Source organism: Carettochelys insculpta, chromosome 7 (genome assembly GCF_033958435.1).
Source record: "Carettochelys insculpta isolate YL-2023 chromosome 7, ASM3395843v1, whole genome shotgun sequence".
NCBI lineage: Eukaryota > Metazoa > Chordata > Testudines > Carettochelyidae > Carettochelys > Carettochelys insculpta.
The window spans coordinates 74,802,269-74,823,065 of NC_134143.1; the positions used below are offsets into that span (position 1 = coordinate 74,802,269).

The following is a 20,797-nucleotide window of genomic DNA, read 5'->3' on the forward strand; positions in this document are numbered from 1 at the left end:
ACTCCTGTGCCAGGCAGCGGCTCTCAGCACAGCTCTGCCAATGCCCCGTTTTGACTGCTGGCTCTGCCCACTCTCCCACTCAGCCTGGCCAGCACCCTTTGGTCCTGGCCCCCAGACTCATCTCTTGCAACCCTGAGCTCTCCCCAGCTCTGCTGGTCTGCCCTGCAGCCTAGCCTGGCTGTGGAGGAAGCAGTGCTTACGTTTCTGGGCCACAGGATGTGGGGTGCAAACATGAGAGCCAGGTTATGGGCAGACATCTTGTTCTTGTCCTGCTTCCGGGCTGTCTGGTAGAGCAGATCCAGCAGCAGCTTGAGCAGGTTGCGATTGGGCATGGGGAGAATCAGGAAGAGCAGCTGCAGGGCTTCGATCTGCCGCTCCTTATGCGGCGTGCTGGTCTTGTTCCCCTTGTCATCAAACTGCATCAGGTCTGCAAGCCAGGACGCAGGTGCTGAGGCCACATGGCGCCCGCAAGTCTCCACACTGAGCAGTTACCCTCCCGACACGTGGTACTTCTCCATCGCCCCAGGCATTCCCAAACTCAACAACGGAGCCCTGCACAGGCCCCAGGTGGGTGTGTGTAACTCTTGCCCTGGGGCTGAGACGCGCACAGGAGAAACACCCTTGGGGTCTGTGACAAAGCAGGGGGGTGTGCAGGTGTGTGTGAGCAGCTCACAGGGCACGGGACTCCTGTTGGCTGGAACCTAGGGGACCAGGCCTGGCCATTTGTAACCTGGGCGACCAGGTAACACCTTTGCTTCCCAGGCAGCTAGACAAAGAGGGGTGGAGCCTGGCTGGCTTTTGAACTAGAAGCCCAGGCCGCTAGTGGGAGTTAATCTGGAGGTGGAAGAGGAACAAAGCAGGCTAGATCCCCAGGCCTCTTGGGCGGGGGGAGGGTGCCTCCTCCTGCCCTGTGGGTTGGACTGACCACATCTGGTAGCTGCACTGACGGGTCTGAACAACACTGTGTCCCTGTCGCCCAATGAACCTTCTGTTCCACCTGCTGAGTGAGAGTCACTCCTGGCTGTGGATGGGGTGCAGAGCTTGGGGACCCCTGAATCCATTACAGGGTCCCTCCCCTGCCCACAAAACCCATGTCCTCAGAGAGACGAGCATCCCGGCGTGTGGCCAGGGGACATATGCTGCCCTTGAGACAGCTCTGTCAGCTGCCATTCTTGGGGGCTGTCAGCCCCATTACCTGCTCACCTGCAATTTTGAGGTGGGCTAGGAAGTGCTTGTGTGTCAACAGAGGCTCTGGTAGTTCTCCCAGGAACATCTTCAGCAGAGAGGCCACATCATTGGCGTGGAACTCCCCCGATTCCAGGTCAATGTCGGCCCCACTGTTCAGGGCATCCTTCAGGATCTGCTGCCTGACGCTGTTCCCCGGCACCCGAAACAAGCCCTCCATTCGCAGCTCTGGTGGACAGGGTGTAGGAGAGAGATCACGCTCAGGAGTGCGTGGCACCCGACCTCTGAGCATTTCCTTTCTAGCAGCTGTACGGGATTCTACAGCCCAAGGTGCACAACCACATCTGCAATCCCCAGATGTGCCCTCCGGCCCCGGCACTCTTGTGCAAGCAGGGAGGCGAGGGAAGGGCTTTGAGGTGCCACAGACAACTCTGGGTCACAGCACCAGCCCAGAATCCCAGCAAAAGGCGGATACTAGCAGTGTTCTGCCCTGTGCCATAAGGCAGCCCCAGAATGTACCCCGGGAAGAGCACGAGGGCCGAGAGCCACTTACGTTTGTGCAGGTACTCGATGAGTTGTGAGACCTGGGCGATGCCCTCCTCGGTCAGCGGGGAGCCAAACACCACTCCTTTTTCTGGGGAGCAAAGCCATCCAGTCAGACACAGGGCACAGGAGCCGTTCACACCCAGCACTTTTGGCTGCAGGAGCCACAGCCTAGGAGGCATTTTCCTACCCTGAGGGCCACGGTTTCCAGCAGGAGGCTCTATTGCTGGGAAACTAGTGGCCGAGAACGTTGGGGTACAAGTCACATGTGAACCCCACTGCCCTGACATCCGCAGCACCCCCAAACAAACATGCACTATCGCCTTGCAACAGCCGTGCTCCAAGGGGCTCTCAACAATTTGCCGTTTATATCGTGCGAGTGCAGATTGATTCCCACCGCTGTTCTACAGGAAAGCCACGTCAGACCGAGGACTCCTCAACCTGGCAGGATGTGCTAGCTGCAGAGCACGCCCTTGGGAACAGGCGCTCTCTCGGAGCCGGAAAGTTACTCAAGACACAGCTTCCCTCCACTTCTGAGCTACCACATGCAGGCTTGTTTAACTGGATGCTGCGACCTCACTAGCCCTTCGAGGCTCCGTTACAAGACTGCACTCTCCAAACACAGTTTTGTCTCGCAGTGCAGATGGGAGCAAACTGGGTTTTCACCATCCCCTGGGCTGTGCTGCTGCCCTAAAGCCCACGGCTGTAAGAGGCTGGAGGCACGGTTAAAGCACAGCTTCTTTTGGTGTATGCTATGGAACACAGCCTTCGCCTTCTGTAAGCCACTCCCTAGGATGGCTGGAATGGAGTACAGAAAATGGTGCTGGAGAAAGTGAGGCTGGTGCACACACAGGAGACAGAATGAAAATGGACATCATGAGAGGGGGCAAGGGACCAAAGACACGGTGAGGGCAGGTGCAGCCTGACAGGAGAGCTCCCATTGGTGGCATTTTATAAACTCCATTTCAAGGTGGCCAAAAATAAAATGTCCCTGTGCCTCTCCCCATGTAATCGCAAGTCACAAGTGCCAAAAGGAGGAGGGGAAAGTCACCCTGAGAAACGGGGACGGGAGGGTGAGGGGGAATCTCCAAGGTGCACCCAGCAAGCGCCCATCTCATTCACTTGGGCTTTGCTTAGTTCACTTAAGCCACCAGCCAAATGCAGGTGTAAGATGCCAGCTGGAAAACCCAGCCTCCGCTCAGCCACTCAGGCTCATGAACACCACTGCAAAGGCGACGCGCACAGGCCGAACAGAGGGATGCCCAGATGGATGGAAAGGGGGAGATGAGAAGCTTATTCTAGTGAAACACACTTGCTTAATCAGCACAGAAAATGGCTCCTATCTGAAGAGAGACTTTCCAGTGTGGGCCAGAGTCAATAACAGACAGAGCGAAATCTGCCCATCCCTGCTGGAGAATAACTTGTTCATCAGATAAATACAAATACCGAGATAACAAGAATGCTGTCTTCCCCAGGGGCCTGATCCAACTCCCACTGGCTATAGCAGCACCTAGATCAGGTCCTTGGTGAACAAAGACAGCCTGCGGCTAGGTGATTTCAAGTCTATGCCTTGACGATTTTTGGAAGTCTCCTTGTCACATCCTGGATTCCAGCTCCTGGTAAGCAGCAAACTTCCCGAGATTCCAGGTCTGGACGGCAGATGGATGGCTCCATCCCTCTTAGGAGAGAGTCCCCCATGACCACCACCCGTCTTCTACTCTTAGGGGTGGTAGTTGTAGAACTGCCACCCCTAGGACTACGCATCCCAGGCCTTCCAGCCAGTGGGGTCGTCTTCTGATCCCTTCTCTGAGAGCTCTCTGCCACAGATCACCCGTGCAGCGAGCATTCCATTCCAACAGTAACGATGAAGGGTTGTAAAAGGCAGCTACTAAAGTTTGATTTAACACAAAAAAGTAGGTTCAGATCAAGAGCTGCAATCGCATTTTAAACCAGCTGGCCAGAGCGCTCCCTGGGCAGGTAATGTTGATTTTTAATAAGGCCTGGAACAGTGAGGAAGTTCCAGAAGATTATCAGCACAATGCTGGTTATCTTCCATTTAAAGAGTACGGACAGGATGACCTGAGTAATTGCACGCCTGTCAATCTGACTTCAGTCTTGGGCAAACTATTGGAACAATTAATATAGGACTTGATTAAAGATTTGAAGGAGAGTATCTAATTACTGACAATTAATATGGATTTCTAGAAAATAGACCCTGTCAAACTAATTTGTTTATTGAGATAAATTTGGTTGATGATGGCAATTTATTATATACTTAGACCTCTGCAAGGCATGTGACTTGGTGCCTCGTGATATTTTGGATAAAATAAATTGAATGATACTACTACTACTACTACTACTACTAACTTGAATGACGCAAAATCAACATGGCACACACAAAATGGATTAATAACTGGCTAAGTGATTGGTCTCCGCATGCGACTGTAAATGGGGAATCATTACACTAACGAGAGTTGCCCCCCTTAGTATCATACAGGAGGATCTTCTCCCAGTGGTCAAAAATGGGTTCCAGTGCGGATGGAGAAGAGACTGAATGGAAGTCTCCCCACTCCTCCAACGTGCGGGCGGAGGAGCACCAGCAGAAAATGGTGGAGGGAAAGCTTGGATTCTCCCAAGAGCTTGACAGAAGTGTCTGGTGAATGGAGGCTGAGCTGTAGGACTCTGAGTAACTCCCTTCCCATCTTCTGGGCTTTTAAGCAACCGTGGGTGAACCTGGAATCAAAACTATCCTAAAAGAATCAAAATGTGAACTCTCTGCTGAAACATGAATGAGCATCTTGTAAAACTTTTAGTGCCAGGGCATTTCCGGTCAGAAAGGAATGGGCTTGGCGGACTTGAGTGAACAAGTTTTGAGCCAACAATAATTGAACTCTCAGTACCAGAATGCAAGGGGCCATCATTCCAGGTCTTGGGCTTACAATGAAAAAAAAAAATCAGTATTGAGATGGATAACCAACCAGCTGTGGGATGGGACGGCTATTGCTGCTCCTGTGGCCAGGAGATGTTGGATATAACACTAGGTTGCCTTCTGTGGAAGGTGAGTTAGAGATGACAGGCTACAAGACAGTGACAAGAGAGAGAGCCCAACATGGGTAATTCCCACCTACAATGGAGTGTGCCCTGAGCCTGAGGAGCTGTTGCACTGTTGGTTCTGAAACCAACAGGCACCGCTGTAACTTGTGAGTTCTGGGAGAATTAGGAAGCTCAAAACTTAGGAGGGTGGCTCCCACCCTGGGGTCCACGAGGGTATCGCAAAGGGGCTTTCGTGTGGGGCTTTCGGGGCTCCGCACGAGTGAACAGCTTGGGAACCACTGACTTCAGGCATACTTAGGTCTGAACACTGATCTTGGCCTCCAGCCTTGAAGGCACTGAATCTGTTTGGAGGTGTCCTATGCGGCGCACTGCTCCAGGGGTGCCTAGTCCAGCTCCCCATGGGTACTGCTGGGGGCAAACCTCCTCCAGCACCGGTGCATGTGGCGAGTACGCATGCCTACGCTGAATGGACGTGAGCAATCACTCAGAAAAACAAAGTAGAGGAGAGCAACAAAACTTTGTCTTTCACGGGTGCTTAAAAAACCACTAAAGGGCAAAAGTTTCTGCCCAGGCCAGTGACAGCGTAAACAGCTCTGCCAGCAGGAGTGCCCTCTAGGAACAGAGCAAACCCCGTGCATGGGAGGGTGGAAGTATTTTGTCAGCAACAGAGCGGACAAACAGCATACACTCTGACTTTCACAGCAACAGTCCTGTCACTAAAAGCTGGGGAGTGCAGACAAAGCCCAGCTGGCCTGTTTGCCCAGGAAAGAGACAAAAGGACAGAGGAGGGGAACAGGAGTGAATGGGGCAGGCCTGCTGGAAGTGAGTCAGGTCCTGCTTTGGGACTGGGGGTCAGCCTGGCCCTTGGGCTCTGGATTCCCCCCAGATGGACTTTGCTGACCGGCCCGGTTTCCGCGCTGTCAAGCTCTGCTCTACGCTGTGTTCCCCTCAGCCAATAACCCTCGTGTTTCACACGCTGGCTGAGAGCTCCTGCTGAGTGTGGAGCTGGGGGCACGGCCCTGTGGGGCATGCGAGGCTTCCCCAGGGTCCCATCCTGGGGACAAGCTGCAGGGGCTCTCGGGGTTCACAAGAGCTGAATACGACGAGGTCAGAGCCAGGGAGCACGGACACCCAGAGGTTCCTTGCCTTGGAGACAGGTGCCCTGAGGGGAGCCACACTGCCCCTTCGTCCTGCCTGACGTCACGCGGGGCAGGCCCAGAGCATCCAGCCTGTAAACACTGTTACACTAGCATAAGCCTCTACCTCCAGAAGTGACAGGACTGTTGTTCAAAGCTGTGAATCCCAAGCAGAGATAAATGCCTCCCCTCCAGCCCTTAGTTAGAAGTTACCTTGGTGGGATGGGATTGAAGCTTCACTGCTCTCTTGGCGTTCTCTACCGACTACAGCAGGCTGAAGTTCACTCAGCTCGCTGGCTTCTGTGAATCCCATTCTTAGGCACCTAGCTCTCTCCCAGCATCGTACAGCTGCCCAGCAGTGCACACTGGGAAACACAATCCCACCTGCACATGCAAAACCATGGCGTGTGAGTCAGCCGTTACTGCTCTTGGCATCATCGGGCATAGTTCTCTGAGAGCAGCTGCTCAGTGCAGAGTGGCACTCAGGAAAGAGCCAGAACACACACAGGAACAGAATGTCAGAAACTGTTGGAAAAGGGATAAAACGAAGTACCATAATGCCACTGTGCAAATCCCTGGAAGGCCCACGCTACGAATGCTGCAGCTCTGGCTGCCCTATCTCAAAAAAGGGTATGGAGAAGGGCAACAAAGATAATTAGGGTAGAGAACAGCTTCTGCACGAGAGATTCAGAACGCTCCACTGCTCAGCTGACCAAAGAGATGACCAAGTGTGTTGGTATCACAGGTCTATAAAATCATGACTGATGTAGAGAAAGCAACTCAATAAGTGTTACTGGCCTATTCATATAGCTCAAGAAGGAGTCACCACCTATTTAATGACATTAATAGGCAGCGGGCTTAAAATAAACACAAGCAGTATTTCTTCACACCACTGGGACGCTGTGATGGTCAAAGCACAATTGGGCTCAAAAGGAAAGAGAGACGTTCCTGGAGGCAAGGGCCATCTGCCAGCATGGGCAGCACTTCTATCCCATGCCCCAAGTGTCCGCTGGACAAGAGGAAATGGGTGACTTGAAATGTCCCTCTTCTGTTCACTCCCTCTGAAGCATGCAGCATTGGCTGTGGTCAGAACACAGGATCCAATGCTAGATGGACCACTGGCCTGATCTTTCGTTCTTATTGTAAAAGGATCCTGCGCACCAAACTCAGGACCTGATTTTCCAGAGAAGCACATGCCTGCAGGTTTAAAGCTGACAAAAGGAAGATTTTATTCACACGGCGCACAGTTGGCCTGTGGAACTCCTGGCCAGAGGACATTGTGAGGACCAAGGCACTAACAGGCCTTAAAAAAGAACCAAATAAATTCCTGGAGGGTCGGGCCATCACTGGCTATTGGCAGGATGGGCAGGAAGGGTGTCCCCACCCTCTGTCTGTCAGAGGCAGGAAATGGGTGTCAGACAAGGGATCACTTTGATGACTACTTGTTCTGTTCACTTCCTCTGGTTCATCAGGCACTGGCCTCTGTCAGAAGACAGGACACTGGCCTAGACAGACCTTTGGTCTGACCTTATGTGGCCGTTCTTATGCTAGGGAAGGGAAAGTCTCTCACACAGAGAGAAGTCCTCTCTAGCTGAGAACTGCAGCTCTGAAACACTGCCAGCACAGCTGTAATATGGATATAGTGCAGATCTGTGAAAACTCTTTTAGACTGTATCAAGAAGGATTAAGCTCTCTGGGCTATTCACAGTGGAATCTGAGCAGCTGGAGACATCGGTTCTGAAAGTCATTAAAATCAATGCTCTGGATGTCTACAATGAATAAAACCACCAAAGAAATAAAGGAGGAAGCCTAATAAAGCTTCATTGAAAGGCTCCTCTCAAGAGATCGTCGTAAGAGCTCTGAAGAGGCAACGAGTCCTTTAAAGTAAAGTTAATTCAAATCAATTAGGCACAGCGACAGGTGCAGTTACTGGAGAGCGGCAGCCCACACCGACGCTATTCCAGTGACGGCAGATCTAAATGGGATACCATGGCTTGATGGTGAGCGGATATCAGGGTGCGCAGATGGAGTTCATTAGTTTCTGCCCAGCTGAGTGAAGAGGGAAAACTTATGAGGAATGTCTGGGCCTGCCCTGATGTGTGGGAGGGCAGTGTGGGCAACAGAGAAATACTTCTGGAAAGGCTGGCAAGTCCAATAGGGCACAGTGCCAAGGCTACTCTATGGGTGCAACTAGTGATGAGAAGAAAGGGCAGAACATTTCAATAGATCTCAGAGCCTCTGAAGGCTATGGGTTAGCCACTAGACTCACAAAGAGACTCTTAGGCATGTTAGTCCACCAGTTTGGGACTGCTAGCATTGACAAACCCAGCTCAGTGCCTCTCGAGTTCCCAAGCACGTGTCTGCCTGTAAAGCCCGACGTGCCGAAGCGTCCACTGCTGGGCGTGAGCAGAGCATCAGAGTCCTGATGCTGCCGAGATGCCTGGAGCCCTAGCTCACACCTAAGCCACAATGGGATTCTCATACTAGGTGTTGCCCTACCTGTGGGCATGCTCTAAGCATGACTAACCCCCCACCCCAACAGACAGCAGGGACAAGAGCAGGGCTCTGCCTTCGGCTCCCTGCTTGCAGAGGAAAGAGCAGGACTCAGTTTAATTGGCTTAACAGCCAACCAGACTATTAATCCAATCAAAGTGACTGCTGGCGCCTGTTTCAGAAAGCAGGTCAGGGAGCTGTGCAGCCAGGCAAGCAACAGGAGCAAGTGGAGCTCCTTCTGAAAGGTAAGTCCTGGGTTGAGAGCAGGGGCAGTCGGGGAAGGTTAAGCCTGGTGATGGGTTAGGGCTGCATGGCCGCAGGGGGTTGAGCTGAACCAGGACCCCGGGCCGGGCCCACACAGGGGATTGAGTGGGGGGGGGGGTTGGTTGAGCCAGGACTGTGGATGCGGGGGGCTTGGGCTGGGGCTGCGCAGCTGCATCGAGTTTTGCCAAGGGTGGGGCTGCGCTGAGCCGGGGCTGCACAGGTGGGAGACCCATGTTTGTAATGCCCCCTCTGCCTGACTTGGAGCGGGGACTAGAACCTGGCTTACTCACATCCTGGGGCAGGCAAGGGCCTTGCAGACCCAAACACCTAACTTGAAACACTTTAAAGGATAAATCACTGTAAGTGGCAATAGCTGTGCTCATTTCGGTCCACACTGCTTTTTTAACCATTAGTATGGAAACAGCTTTTGGTTTTATTTTATTTTTAGCAGTAGTGAAAAGGAGCTGGTTTATCAGTCCCATCTTGCTCTGTAGAAGACTCCCGCTCTGCAAGAAACCTTTGCTTTGTAAAAGACACATTTGCTCTGTGAAGACTTGTTTTTAACATTACAGTAATCCCCTGAGGTACATCCCTTAGAAATGCAGGTCTCTCGTGTTTATGCGGGGCGGGGGCGGGGTTGGGGGTTGTTAGTGCTAGGGAGTGGGGTGGGGACAGCCACACCCTCGTGGCTAGAAGCTGGCTGGGCAGCGGCTGGCTGGCAGGGGCAGCCCCAGATTCCATGGCCGGGGGGCAGGGAGACCCACAGCCCCATGGCTGTCACTGGTTCCTGTCTCCCCTGGGCTTGTGGGACCCAGGAAACTGACCAGCTCATAGGGGCAGGGAGCTGGGAATCAAGCAGCAGCCTGGTTCCCAGCTCCCTTGCGCTGGTGGGACCCAGGAAACTGACCAGTCATGAGCAAGCAGCAGAGAGACTGGAACCAGGCTGCCTCCTGGTTCCCAGCTCCCTGCCACTCTGGCAGCCAGGAAACTGACCAGCCCTGGTAGGCTGGTCAGTTCCCCAGCTCCTGCAAGCCCAAGGGAGCCAGGAACCAGGTGTTTCCTGTCAACTTGAGTGAAAATTTGAGTTGCACACAACCACCCCCTCGAACTCAAGGGTTTACGGTATTTACTGTTTGTTACTTTCTTTTGTGAATAAAGAAACGTATGATATGCTAACAAATAAGGAATAAAAGACACCAATGCTATCTGAACCAGATGATCACAAGGAAAAAAAATTAAGAACTTGAAAGGAACCACCTAATTATCAAAAGGGCTTCAAAAAGGCAGACAGACCTGAAAGCAGAACCATACACCCCCAAGGATGAAATACATAACAGAGAAAGAAAAATCAAAATAAGAAATGGGCACTGCCAACAACCAAAACGAAGGCCGATTCGGAGCAGTCTTCATAATTACTGACGCCAGTGTGACACAGCAGGGCTCAGACTTGCAGGGAAACTTATTGCTATACAAGTAAGAGGGGGTTTATTACCATGGGGCTTGGCATTCTTTTTTCAAAAACGCAGAAGCTTCAACTGCATCCAACAGAGGCCCCCGCTCCCCCTCCCTCTTACGTAGTTTCAGCTGGCCCCTGAAACTGACCAAGCAACACTAAGGACTGACAACTAAAGACCCAGCTGCAGAACACTTGGCTGGGGGTGGGTGGGTGCGTCTCTCTCTCTCAAGCATTCTGGAAGCCTATGTTGAGTTTAATGCCTAAACCGTATTCACATATGCTGCATATTGCCTTATCCTCTTAAAAAATTCCACGGGCTCCTTGTAAGCGTAGCATTTTTGATGGAGAACGTGGGTGAGGGGAACAAGGTGCTCCACCCAGGATGGGCAATAGCTTTTGTTGCAGGGGGGCCACTCCCAGAATTTGGAAAGTGGCCAAGGGGCACATGTCTCCATTATATTAATAGAGGCCACGTGGGGTGTGGGAGGGAGGCCGGGTGCAGACGGGAACTCTGGGTAGGGGACTGGGTGCAGGAGGGGCGATGAGGTCTGGGCAGCAGTTTGGGTGAAGGAGGTGGTTGTGACCTAGGGCAGGAGCCTGGGACGCAGAGGAGCTTCGAAATAGAAGAGAAGAGGAGACAACGGTGGATGCAACAGAGAGCACACGCATCATTGTCTGCCTCCCAAAGGTGCCTTACGGAACGCCTGGTATGTGGTGCTGCTGAAGGAGCCCGGATCTGCGACCTCGGTGCTGCACATCAGCCCATGTGGACAGCGCCTACCTTTACGCTTCAGAGACATCAGAGACCGAAAGAAAGTAGAGGCTGAGCCAGTGCCACCAGGCAGCTTCGGGTCCTCCTCCCCCATCAGCTGGGCCAACTCTGTTCCCGGAAGGTCAATAAGCCTGGTGATGTTGCTGACCACCAGCTCTGTGAAGACTTCAGGTTTCTCATGACGCAACTTCTCCACAAAGAAGTCAGGGTTGAAGATGACGGTTTGCCCATGGAGGGACGAGTCATTGCAGATGACAAACCTGCAGATGGCATCACTGGGAAAGAAAGGGAGATGGGCTGTAAAACATTGCCCCCAGAATTCACTCCTACTCCCAGTGTCGCCCCAGCCTCCAGGCCTCCTGAGCAGCATCACTCTGGAAAAGACATTATTATATCGGAGCTGGCAGTGCATTCCCCAAGACCACCACCTGTTCCATGCGTGCTACTAATCAAGTGCACATGTACCTTCAGTGCAGCTGGAACAGCAGCTCTTCGGCGTTTTGGTTTTTAACATTATAATTAACAACTGTGCACACATGAAACGGCACAACTGTCACAACTCTGTCCAATCAATTTTGCCAACAAGATTTCAGACCAGACCACTAAACACCTCTGGGTAGAAGCCTCACAGCTAGGGAAAAAGATCCCAACGCAGCTATTTTAACCAGTAACCAAACTTTAAAGCTCAAGGCTCTAGTCACAATACCAAAGCAACAGTCACCTGTAACAATGAACATATCTCCAAGGAATATACCAGGTATCAAAAGCACAGACACAGATGGAATGCTGTGATGCAGTCTGCAGCTACCTTCTTCTTCACGATTAAGTCAGGCCCCCAGGAAACCCAGGCCTCAGTGTGCTCAGACCAAAATTAGGGGGCAAAAAGTAGGACTGATTCTCCACTAATTGGACCTCATACCAAAGACAAGAGCACTTGCAATTGCCTTGACTTCATCTCAGGTGGTACCTACGTAAGATTACTAGTGGAACCCTACATTTAGGCAAAGGTGGATACTCTGCAATGTACAGACAAATATCAAGACTTTTCCCTAGCTTTCACAAAGATTCAAACTGCTAGCTCTGGATAATGTCACTATAAAAATCCAAGGTATACCCACACTTTGAATGCTGCAGGCAGGTCTGATATTGTCTTCGAGATGGGATGACCAGAGTTGGACAAAGAACGGAGAAGGGCAACCAAAATCCCCAGGGTATGAAACAGCTTTCACAGGAGGCGTAATTAAAAAGACAAACTATTCAGCTTAGAAAAGAGAGGGCGGAGGGGGCGTACAATACAGGTCTATAAAATTATGAATGATGTAGAGAAAAAGTGTTATGTACCCTTCCACATACCACAAGAACCGTGGATGACCCACGGAAATTAATAGGCAGCAGGTTTAAACACAAACATAAGCAGTTCTCACACAACACACAGTAAGCCCACAGAACTCATTACCATGGGATGCTGAAGACCAAAAGTATAAGTGAGATAGGAAAAAGTAATTAGATGAGTCTGCAGAGGATAGATCCATCAACGGCTACAGAGATGCAATCCCTATGCCCTGGCTGTCCCTATACCTCTGACGGCCAGAAGCTCGGACTGAGGGACAGAGGCTGGCTGCATCTCTCAAACGTCCTGTTTATTCCCTCTGAAGCATCTGGCACGGACCACTGTCGGAAGATAAAACAGCGTCCCAGCTGGACCACTGATCTGACCAAGTGTGGCCATTCTTATGTTATGAGAAGGTTTAATATTAGTCCCAGCCACCCTGCCTGCAAATTCACTCACAGACTAGATATGTAAATACCTTCTAGCATTTATATCAAGCAACACAAACTACTTGCTTCCACCATTGATAACTGATCTAAATTCACAGGCGCTGTGAGAAAAAAATCAAAACAACACTCCAGACCAGAACCAACAGACATGAGCACTATGCATATTCCAGAGGCTACAGTTTCAGTAAATTCAATAATGGCTAATGCAAAACCAGAAACCCAAATCTCTTACATGAACGTTGACAGCTTTTGGAGAGGCATTGGGAAGGAACGACACTGAGAAAAGAACTTGCTCCTTGTTTCCAAAAACAAAGACACCCGCCTGCCCCAGCACAGCCTATGCAAATTCCACGCATGCTACAGGACAAAGGCGCATTATTGGGTCGGTAGGGCCCCTTGGCACGCACTGGGCACCAGCAGTCATGCAGAGACAAAACAGAAAAGAAAAGCTGGGCAAACTGATGAGGTCACTTCCCAAAGGCACAGCAAACAATTCCATCTGCAATGGACCTAGGACTTGGAATTAGGGACCTCTTGGGCTTAAGCAATCTGTCAGGAACCTATCAAATGGGCCCCATTTTAACCCATCTCTACTACAAGTGAAACCACGTCACTAGGTCCCCTATCTGGATTGAAGCACGATGTCATTTTGGGGTGAGTAGAGCCACCGCCATGTCCCTCAGTCATGCTGACGCCACACCCTTGGCTTTGGCTAGCGCACCTCCTCCCCCCAGTGCCAGCTTTCATACTGGCCAGTCACGCTCTTGGCGCTCGTGCCGGTTTGTGCTGGTCGGAAGCATGGCCAGTGATCGTGGGTTTAGGCCATTGGAACGGGGGGCAGGGCTGGTAGGTGAATCCAGATCCCCCAACGCCCACAGCTCTGTGAGGGCTATCACAGGTCCAACACTCAGGAACACCTAAAGGTTGCCTTGCCTGGGCACTTCCTACCACCTGATTGTCCAAAGTTTGCAATCTGGGCCCAGGAGGTGTGCAGCTATGTTCCCTGTAAGCTGTGCAGCCAGGCCCTAAGAAGCACTACACAGGGGCTCAGGGAGGCTGTACAGAGCAGGGCCTGTGCCCGCCGGGCCCAGCATGAAACTACTGCATCCTGAGCAGAAGCGATTCTCCCCACTGAGGCGGAGTCCCGACAGGTACCTTGCTCTGTCACACGCTGATAAATGCACGGCTGTGTCTGCAGGCTGCCCCGGCTCTACACAGAGAGAGAGCACCTGAGGGCCACAGGATCAGATCAGAGGCAAAGGCTCTGGTAGCACCCTTCTGGGATGCGTTTGTGACTTGTGCCTCGTACCTCTTCAGTACGTGTGTTTCTGCAATAGCAGCCCTGCTCCTGCCAGACCCTGTAAGTGGTGCCTGCCTCTTGCCCACAGCTCAGCTTTGGGTTATATTAGCAAAATCCTGACCACTCATACCTCAGGCCACACACCAGGCCGTTGATACACGGGCTTACGTTTCAGGCCCTCCAGCACGGGCGCAAAGTTGCTGCAGCAGAGCTGCTGTGGCAGGTCTGTGATGGTGTCAGGGGAGGGGTACTTCTCTCCCAGCCACAGCGCCCAACCTGGAGCTGCCCCAGAGCTGCTGCAAGACAGGCGCCTTTCCTGGCCCCCTCCCAGCCTAGCCCGGATCCGTCCCAGCTGGAGAACAGGCATCTCTAGCTTGGCTGTGCTCGCTGGAGCCGCAGGGGCCATGGGGAGGTGCCTCTCACCTAGAGTCAAGCTGCTGCAGTGAGCGAGGGCTGGGTGTAATCTTTCTTCATGGGGCAGCCTGCATCCTGAACCCATCATCCTCAGCACCCCCCAGAGTCCATACCCCACACCACTCCCCCATCCCTGAGCCACCCCCCTCAGCAGCACCCCTGTCAAACACTGTCCATGTGCAGAATGACTTACCTTATGGGATACAGCACCTCCACATTGGTGCATGTAGGAAAGTCATTCTGCGTAACGACACAAAAAATTAGAGGCAATACTGGTGTGCAGGGGTCAGCTCACCCTTGGTGCCTTCTTGTGGCGAGGTCTGGTGTGGCAGCGGCTGCCTCCTGACCAGGTCCGGCAGGGCAGTCCATAAACACCATGGCAGTGTCTACACTAGCCCCAAACTTCGATTTCGAAGTTTACTAATGAAGCACCTCATTAGCATGTGGGCGGCCGCGGCACTTCAAAATTGACGCGGCTCGTCCAGACGGGGCTCCTTCTCGAAAGGACCCCGGCTACTTCGAAGTCCCCTTCTTCCTATGAGCAGATAGGAATAAGGGGACTTCGAAGTAGCCGGGGTCCTTTTGAAAAGGAGCCCCGTCTGGACGAGCCGCGTCAATTTCGAAGTGCCGCGGCCACCCGCATGCTAATCAGGTGCTGAATATGTATTTCAGCACTTCATTAGTAAACTTCGAAATGGCCATTTGCATGGCCATTTCGACGTCTGGGGCTCGTGTCGACACGGCCCACGTGGGGAATCAGCACGAGCAAAGGGAGTCGCTATGAGAGAGAGGGAGAGAGCAGGAAGTGCCTCTGTCTCAGGGGTTCCCGACGCCGGTGCTTCCTGTCCTCAGGTAGGGACCTTCAGGCAATTGCTGTCCCCCCTAGAGGCGGAGAGCTGCAGGAGCACTTTCTTCCGCCAGGTAAGCTGCTCTGCTACCTAACGCTGACCTCAGTCTGGGCATTTCTTGCAGGTGTGGTGGGGTGGGGCAGTGCAGGCTAAGCACAGAGCAGCTCCTTATTGCCCAGTCACAGCATGTTCCTGAGGCCTCCCCAAAGCACCCTTGCAGTATGCTAAGCTAGAAAGGGTTGCAGCTGCTTTGGAGGAGAGGGTCATAATTCAAAACTATCTGGACAGACTGTAGAAATGGTCTGAGGTAAACAGGATGATGTTTAATACAAATGCAAAGTGCTCCACTTAGGAAGGATGGGACGCCCTAGGAAGGAGTACCACAGAAAGGGATCTCGGGAACATAGTGAACCACAAACTACGTAAGAGTCAACTGTGTGACCCTGTTAAAAAAAAACCCAAACATGGTTCTGGGCTGCATTAACAGGCGTCATCAGCAAGACAAGAGAAGTCATTCTTCTGCTCTCCTCAGTGCTGATTAGGCCTCAGTTGGAGTATTGTGCCCAGTTGTGGACACTGCATTTCAAGAAAGATGTGGAGAAATTGGAGAAGGTCCAGAGAGGAGCAACAAGAACAATTAAAGGTCTAAAGAACATGAGCTGAGGGAAGACTGAAAGAGCTGGGCTTGTTTAGTTTAGAGAAGACTTAGAGGGGACATGACAGCAGTTTTCAAATACCTAAAAGAGGGTTACAAGGAGAAGGAGGGGAAAAAATTGTTTTCCTTGGGCCCTGACGATAGGACAAGAGGCAATGGGCTTAAACTGCAGCAAGGGAGGTTTAGGCTGGACATTAGGAAAACCTCCCTAACTGTCAGGGTGGTTAAACACTGGAATAAATTGCCTGGGGAGGTTGTGGAATCTCCATCACTGGACAGCTATAAGAGCAGGTTAGACAGACATCTGTCAGGGATGGTCTGAGATGGTGCTTGGTCCTGCCATGAGGTCAGCAACCTGGACTCGATGACCTCTCAAGGTCCCTTCCAGTTCTAGTGTTCTGTGATTCTGTGAATATCCTATTACCTATTACTGTGCACTCATCCGTAGCTCTTCTGCTTTCTGTCCCCCTCTCTGTATTTCCTGGATTCCTGTCGTCCCTGACTGACACAGCTGGAACTAGCCCCCAGTTGCCTGTTCCTCCACTTCAGCGAGCCTTTAATTTATAAAGGTCACTTTATTAGCGACCCTTCCTTACACACAAGAGGTCTGTGTATCACTATGGATAATCAAAATAAAAATGTAAAGCAGGACCCCATTTCTGCACAGAAATAAAGCCCCACAGGCATTCCACACAATAGTCCTGTTAATCAGCAATGCCATACATTGTGTAACCCTCAGACAAAGCCCAGTGCTCCTGCCTGCTATATCGAGGGTAAACAGGGAGAATGGACGTGCCCCACCTGCACAGAGTTCACAGAACAGCAGCAAAAGGGACAGAAGCGTTTGCTCAGACACATCATTTCTATTTGCTGCCTGGTTTGTAATTAAAAATTCTTCCATCTCTGCTTTTACAGACCACCCATTGCCATGGTACCGAAGTGCCTTACATCATCTCAAAACACACAGTAAAGGAGTCAATGTCAGCTTTTCCCCTTCCACTCCCATCCCCGTAATTAGCCCCAGGTTTAATATTTGGCTGGGGGGCTAGCGTTGTTATTATGGAGAAAGCTAGGGCAAAGCAGTGGGCTCTACATTTTGCTCAGAAGCTTCACAGTGAACCTAGCACCTCCTGGGAGCAAGTCATGCACTCATGGAGAAGTCGCACAGGAAGCTGTCAGGCACACTCGTCTCACTCTCGGGGGAACAGGTCCATATTTCAGCAGAGTGCTGCTGTTGTCGGAGGTCACCATCACGCAGGATGAGTTGATCCCTTGTGTAGCCTGAATCAATCCGATGGACGTCTTTGAAGATCAGCACTAAAAACAGACCTAAACTGCCAGACTACGAGCTGGTGAAAAGAATGTTTGGGATGCGTATCAATGGGATAATATTGTAAGGAAGTGAATGGAAAATATCTCCAGGGAAGCGAAGGAATGTGCAGCTGAGCATTCCCATTACAGCGGAATACCCGAGAACCAAAATCTACAATGCGGGAAGGCCAGAAAGAAGTTAACCACTTAAGTGCCACCTCATGTACACGGCAGATGAGAGAAAAATGTATTTCCAGTTCTCCGGTGTGTACCTCCCAGGCTCTCAGTGAAGTGCCAACATTCTGTCAGAGCCATTGCACTGTGAGAACATCCTCACATTCAGCATTAAGAGGGTTAAAATGTATGAAACAAGGCAGGAAACAGAAGACAGACTCCACAGGTAATAAATAAGAAATGTTTAGAACACAGAAAAGCAGAGGCTAATAAGCAAACAGTGAGGTCACTAGCAGATACCAAGGGTTGAGTGAGAGGCAGAAAATACTAAATAGAAAACTGCAATGGATTCTTTGCCTTGGTCCTCAAAAAGGAAGACCGGGATAGTGCCAGAGCAGGAATCAGGAAATGAAAATGTCTAGAGATGAAGTTCCAGGCCCAGACAGGGTTCATTCCAGTTTTCTTGTGGGGGGCGGGGGGAGAAGAAGGGAGAAAAATGGGGGAACCTGTATTTGGAATTACATGAAATACATTTTAGGTACCAAAAGGACTAGAAGAGGATTAGAAGATGATGCCTCCCTCTATTTAAGGAAAGATTTAAGAAATCCAAAACGAAAAGTGATTATGGAGACATTAAAAATTACTTTATAATTTACATTAAGCATAACACTGGTAATGTAATTTATATTGAATTCACAGACTTAACATGTCTGAGACAAAGCAGGACTAACATCACTGAGTGTTTAAAAAAAAAAAAAAATTCTGTTGGCAGGTTTGCCACAATAATTCCTCCCAAGGGGCTGGGCTAGATGACCTCTTGCAGTGATTTCGGCTACATCTACACTAACAGAAGTCTTCGAAATAGACATGCTAATGGCCATTTCGAAGAATACTAATGAGGCACTGAAATGTATATTCAGCGCCTCTTTAGCTTACCTCTGGCTGCAGCACTTCGAAATTGCCGCTTTTCACTCCCACGCGGCTCATCCAGACGGGTCCTTTTCGAAAGGACTCCGCCAACTTCGAAATCCCCTTATTCCTATCAGCAGAAAATTTCTCTTAGTGTAAACAGGGCCTTCCAGTCCTACACTTCTATCGGCTAACTTAGTTTTCTATAGAGATTTTAAATGCTAATATTTAGTAGTGTTTGCATATATTTATAAGCTCTTTGAGACAGGGACAAGCTTTCTGTTGTGTGTTCACAGTGCCTTGCACAATGGTGTGCCAATCCCTGACTTGTGCTTCCAGAGTCTACCACAATCCAAATAGCCTACTCTGTATTGTAGAAATGCACATCTGCCCATACATGAAACCCTTTGGTCAAGAACTCTTACTGTTTAGGAGTTAGAACCACCACATTTGCTGCGCATCTTCTTATAACTTGACGGTCAGGGTTTGGCTACGCAAGGACAATGGGATGTGCCTGGAAGCTAACGGTTTCCCAGGAAACGGAAAGGGAGGTGGCTGATAGCAGGGACAACTGGACTCTGCAATTACTGTGGGGTGGGGGAGCAGCACGTACAGGGGACGGCTATAATGCAGAGTAACCACAGGGGGCAGCCACAGCTGTAAGAGTGGCCAGCTGGGGCCACAGCTCTGCATGTTGCGGGCCACCAGCCATGGATAAGTGGCCCCCTCTTTTACAAAGCCTCATTCCAGATCACACACCCCCATCCCAGCTCTCAGCAACAGTGGGGGCAGGGAGTAGGGAACCCCACTGCTGTGTCCCCCAGGAAGCAGCTGCCAGCCAGCACAGCCCCTGCTGCTGTGGTCCCTGTCCTCCCTGGGAGGAGCCACTGGCCGATCAGCACAGTCCCAGCAACTGTCAGGGCTCCCAAGCCCCTCCTCACCCCACAACCCTGACTCCTGCACCCCACCACACACCCAGCCTCCTGCCCTGAACCCCCCCATCTCCAGCCCCCTGCCCGAACTCCTGCACACCCCCTGCCTCCAGCCCCTGCTCTGCAGGACCCAAGAAATGCCAGGTAAGTCTTCTAGTAAATCATAATAGAAAATACTTCCTTACTGAAATTTTGCCCTGCTTTCCTCACATTCCTTTTGGTTACTCTAACTTAAAAAACAAAACGTCCTACACAAGGTTCAGATTTCACCTGTAACTCTTTTTTGCAAACTTTTGGGCATTGGCTAAGTTGCAAAATGTAGAAGATTCCAGTGATTGCTACAATTTGATTATGCCAGATTGAGTTTCACCCATTAAAGCAACAGAGAGGAAGCCGTGCCAGTCTATACACTATCAAAACAAAAAGCAGTCAAGTAGCACTTTAAAGACTAGCAAAATAGCTTATTAGGTGAGCTTTTGTGGGACAGACCCACTTCTTCAGACCATAGCCAGACCAGAACAGACTCAATATTTAAGACACAGAGAACCAAAAACAGTAAGCAAGGAGGACAAATCAGAAAAAGATAATCAAGGTGAGCAAATCAGAGAGTGGAGGGGTGGGGGGGGGAAGATCAAGAATTAGATTGAGCCAAGTATGCAGACGAGTCCCTATAGTGACTCAGAAAGTTCCCATCACGATTTAAACCATGTGTTAATGTGCCGAATTTGAATATAAATGTCAGCTCGTCCACTTCTCTTTCTAAAACGGAGTGATAATTTCTCTTCAGTAACACACATACCTTGAGGTCATTGACAGAATGCCCCATTCCATTCAAATGTTGACTAACTGGTTTGTGGATCTGGAGTGTTTTGATGTCTGTTTTGTGCCCGTTGACCCTTTGTCTAAGGGAGTTAGAAGTCTGTCCAATATACAAAGCATCTGGGCATTGTTGGCACATGATGGCATATATGATGTTAGTAGAGGAGCACGAGAAAGTGCTCCCGTGATTCTGTGAGTAACCTGGTTAGATCCAGTGATGGTATTTCCAGAGAAGATATGTGGACAAAGCTGGCAGCGGGCTTTGTTGCAGGGAAAGGTTCCAGGACTGGTGTTCCTGGGGTATAGACTGTGGCTGTTAGTAAGGATCCTCATGAGATTGGGATGTTGTCTGTAGGAGAGAACAGGCATGTCACCCAGGGCCTTCTGGAGTGCAGCATCCTGATTAAGAATAGGTTGTAGGTCTTTAATAATTCGTTGCAGTGGTTTGAGTTGGGGGCTGTAGGTGATGACCAGTGGTGTTCTGTTCTTGGCTTTTTTGGGCCGATCTTGGAGTAGCTGGTCTCTGGGTATTCGTCTGGCCCTGTTGATTTGTTTTTTTACTTCTCCTGGTGGGTAATTCAGGTTTATGAATATTTGGTAAAGTTCTTGTAGTTTTTGGTCTCTGTCAGTAGGATCAGAGCAAATGAGATTGTACCTAAGAGCTTGACTGTAAACAATGGATCTAGTCACGTGTGCAGGATGGAAACTAGAAGGGTGTAGATAAGTATAGCGATCAGTAGGTTTTCGGTACAG

At 50.7% G+C, this 20,797-nt stretch overlaps 1 protein-coding gene across 3 annotated transcripts in view; it reads right to left on the reverse strand.

Annotated features, from left to right (window-relative positions):
* ARHGAP19 (Rho GTPase activating protein 19) overlaps positions 1 to 20,797 on the reverse strand; it is a 42,290-nt gene that overhangs the window by 10,826 nt on the left and 10,667 nt on the right. For 2 of the 3 annotated variants that reach the window (XM_074999962.1, XM_074999960.1), the window contains exons 2-5: positions 10,913 to 11,178; positions 1,739 to 1,819; positions 1,204 to 1,413; positions 201 to 427 (exon numbers count right to left, since the gene is read on the reverse strand). In XM_074999962.1, the coding sequence (XP_074856063.1) occupies positions 201 to 427; positions 1,204 to 1,413; positions 1,739 to 1,819; positions 10,913 to 11,178 (784 nt within the window). Of the gene's footprint in view, positions 1 to 200; positions 428 to 1,203; positions 1,414 to 1,738; positions 1,820 to 10,912; positions 11,179 to 12,914; positions 12,944 to 20,797 lie in introns of those variants that run through there. The other variant, XM_074999961.1, reaches the window with a different exon arrangement.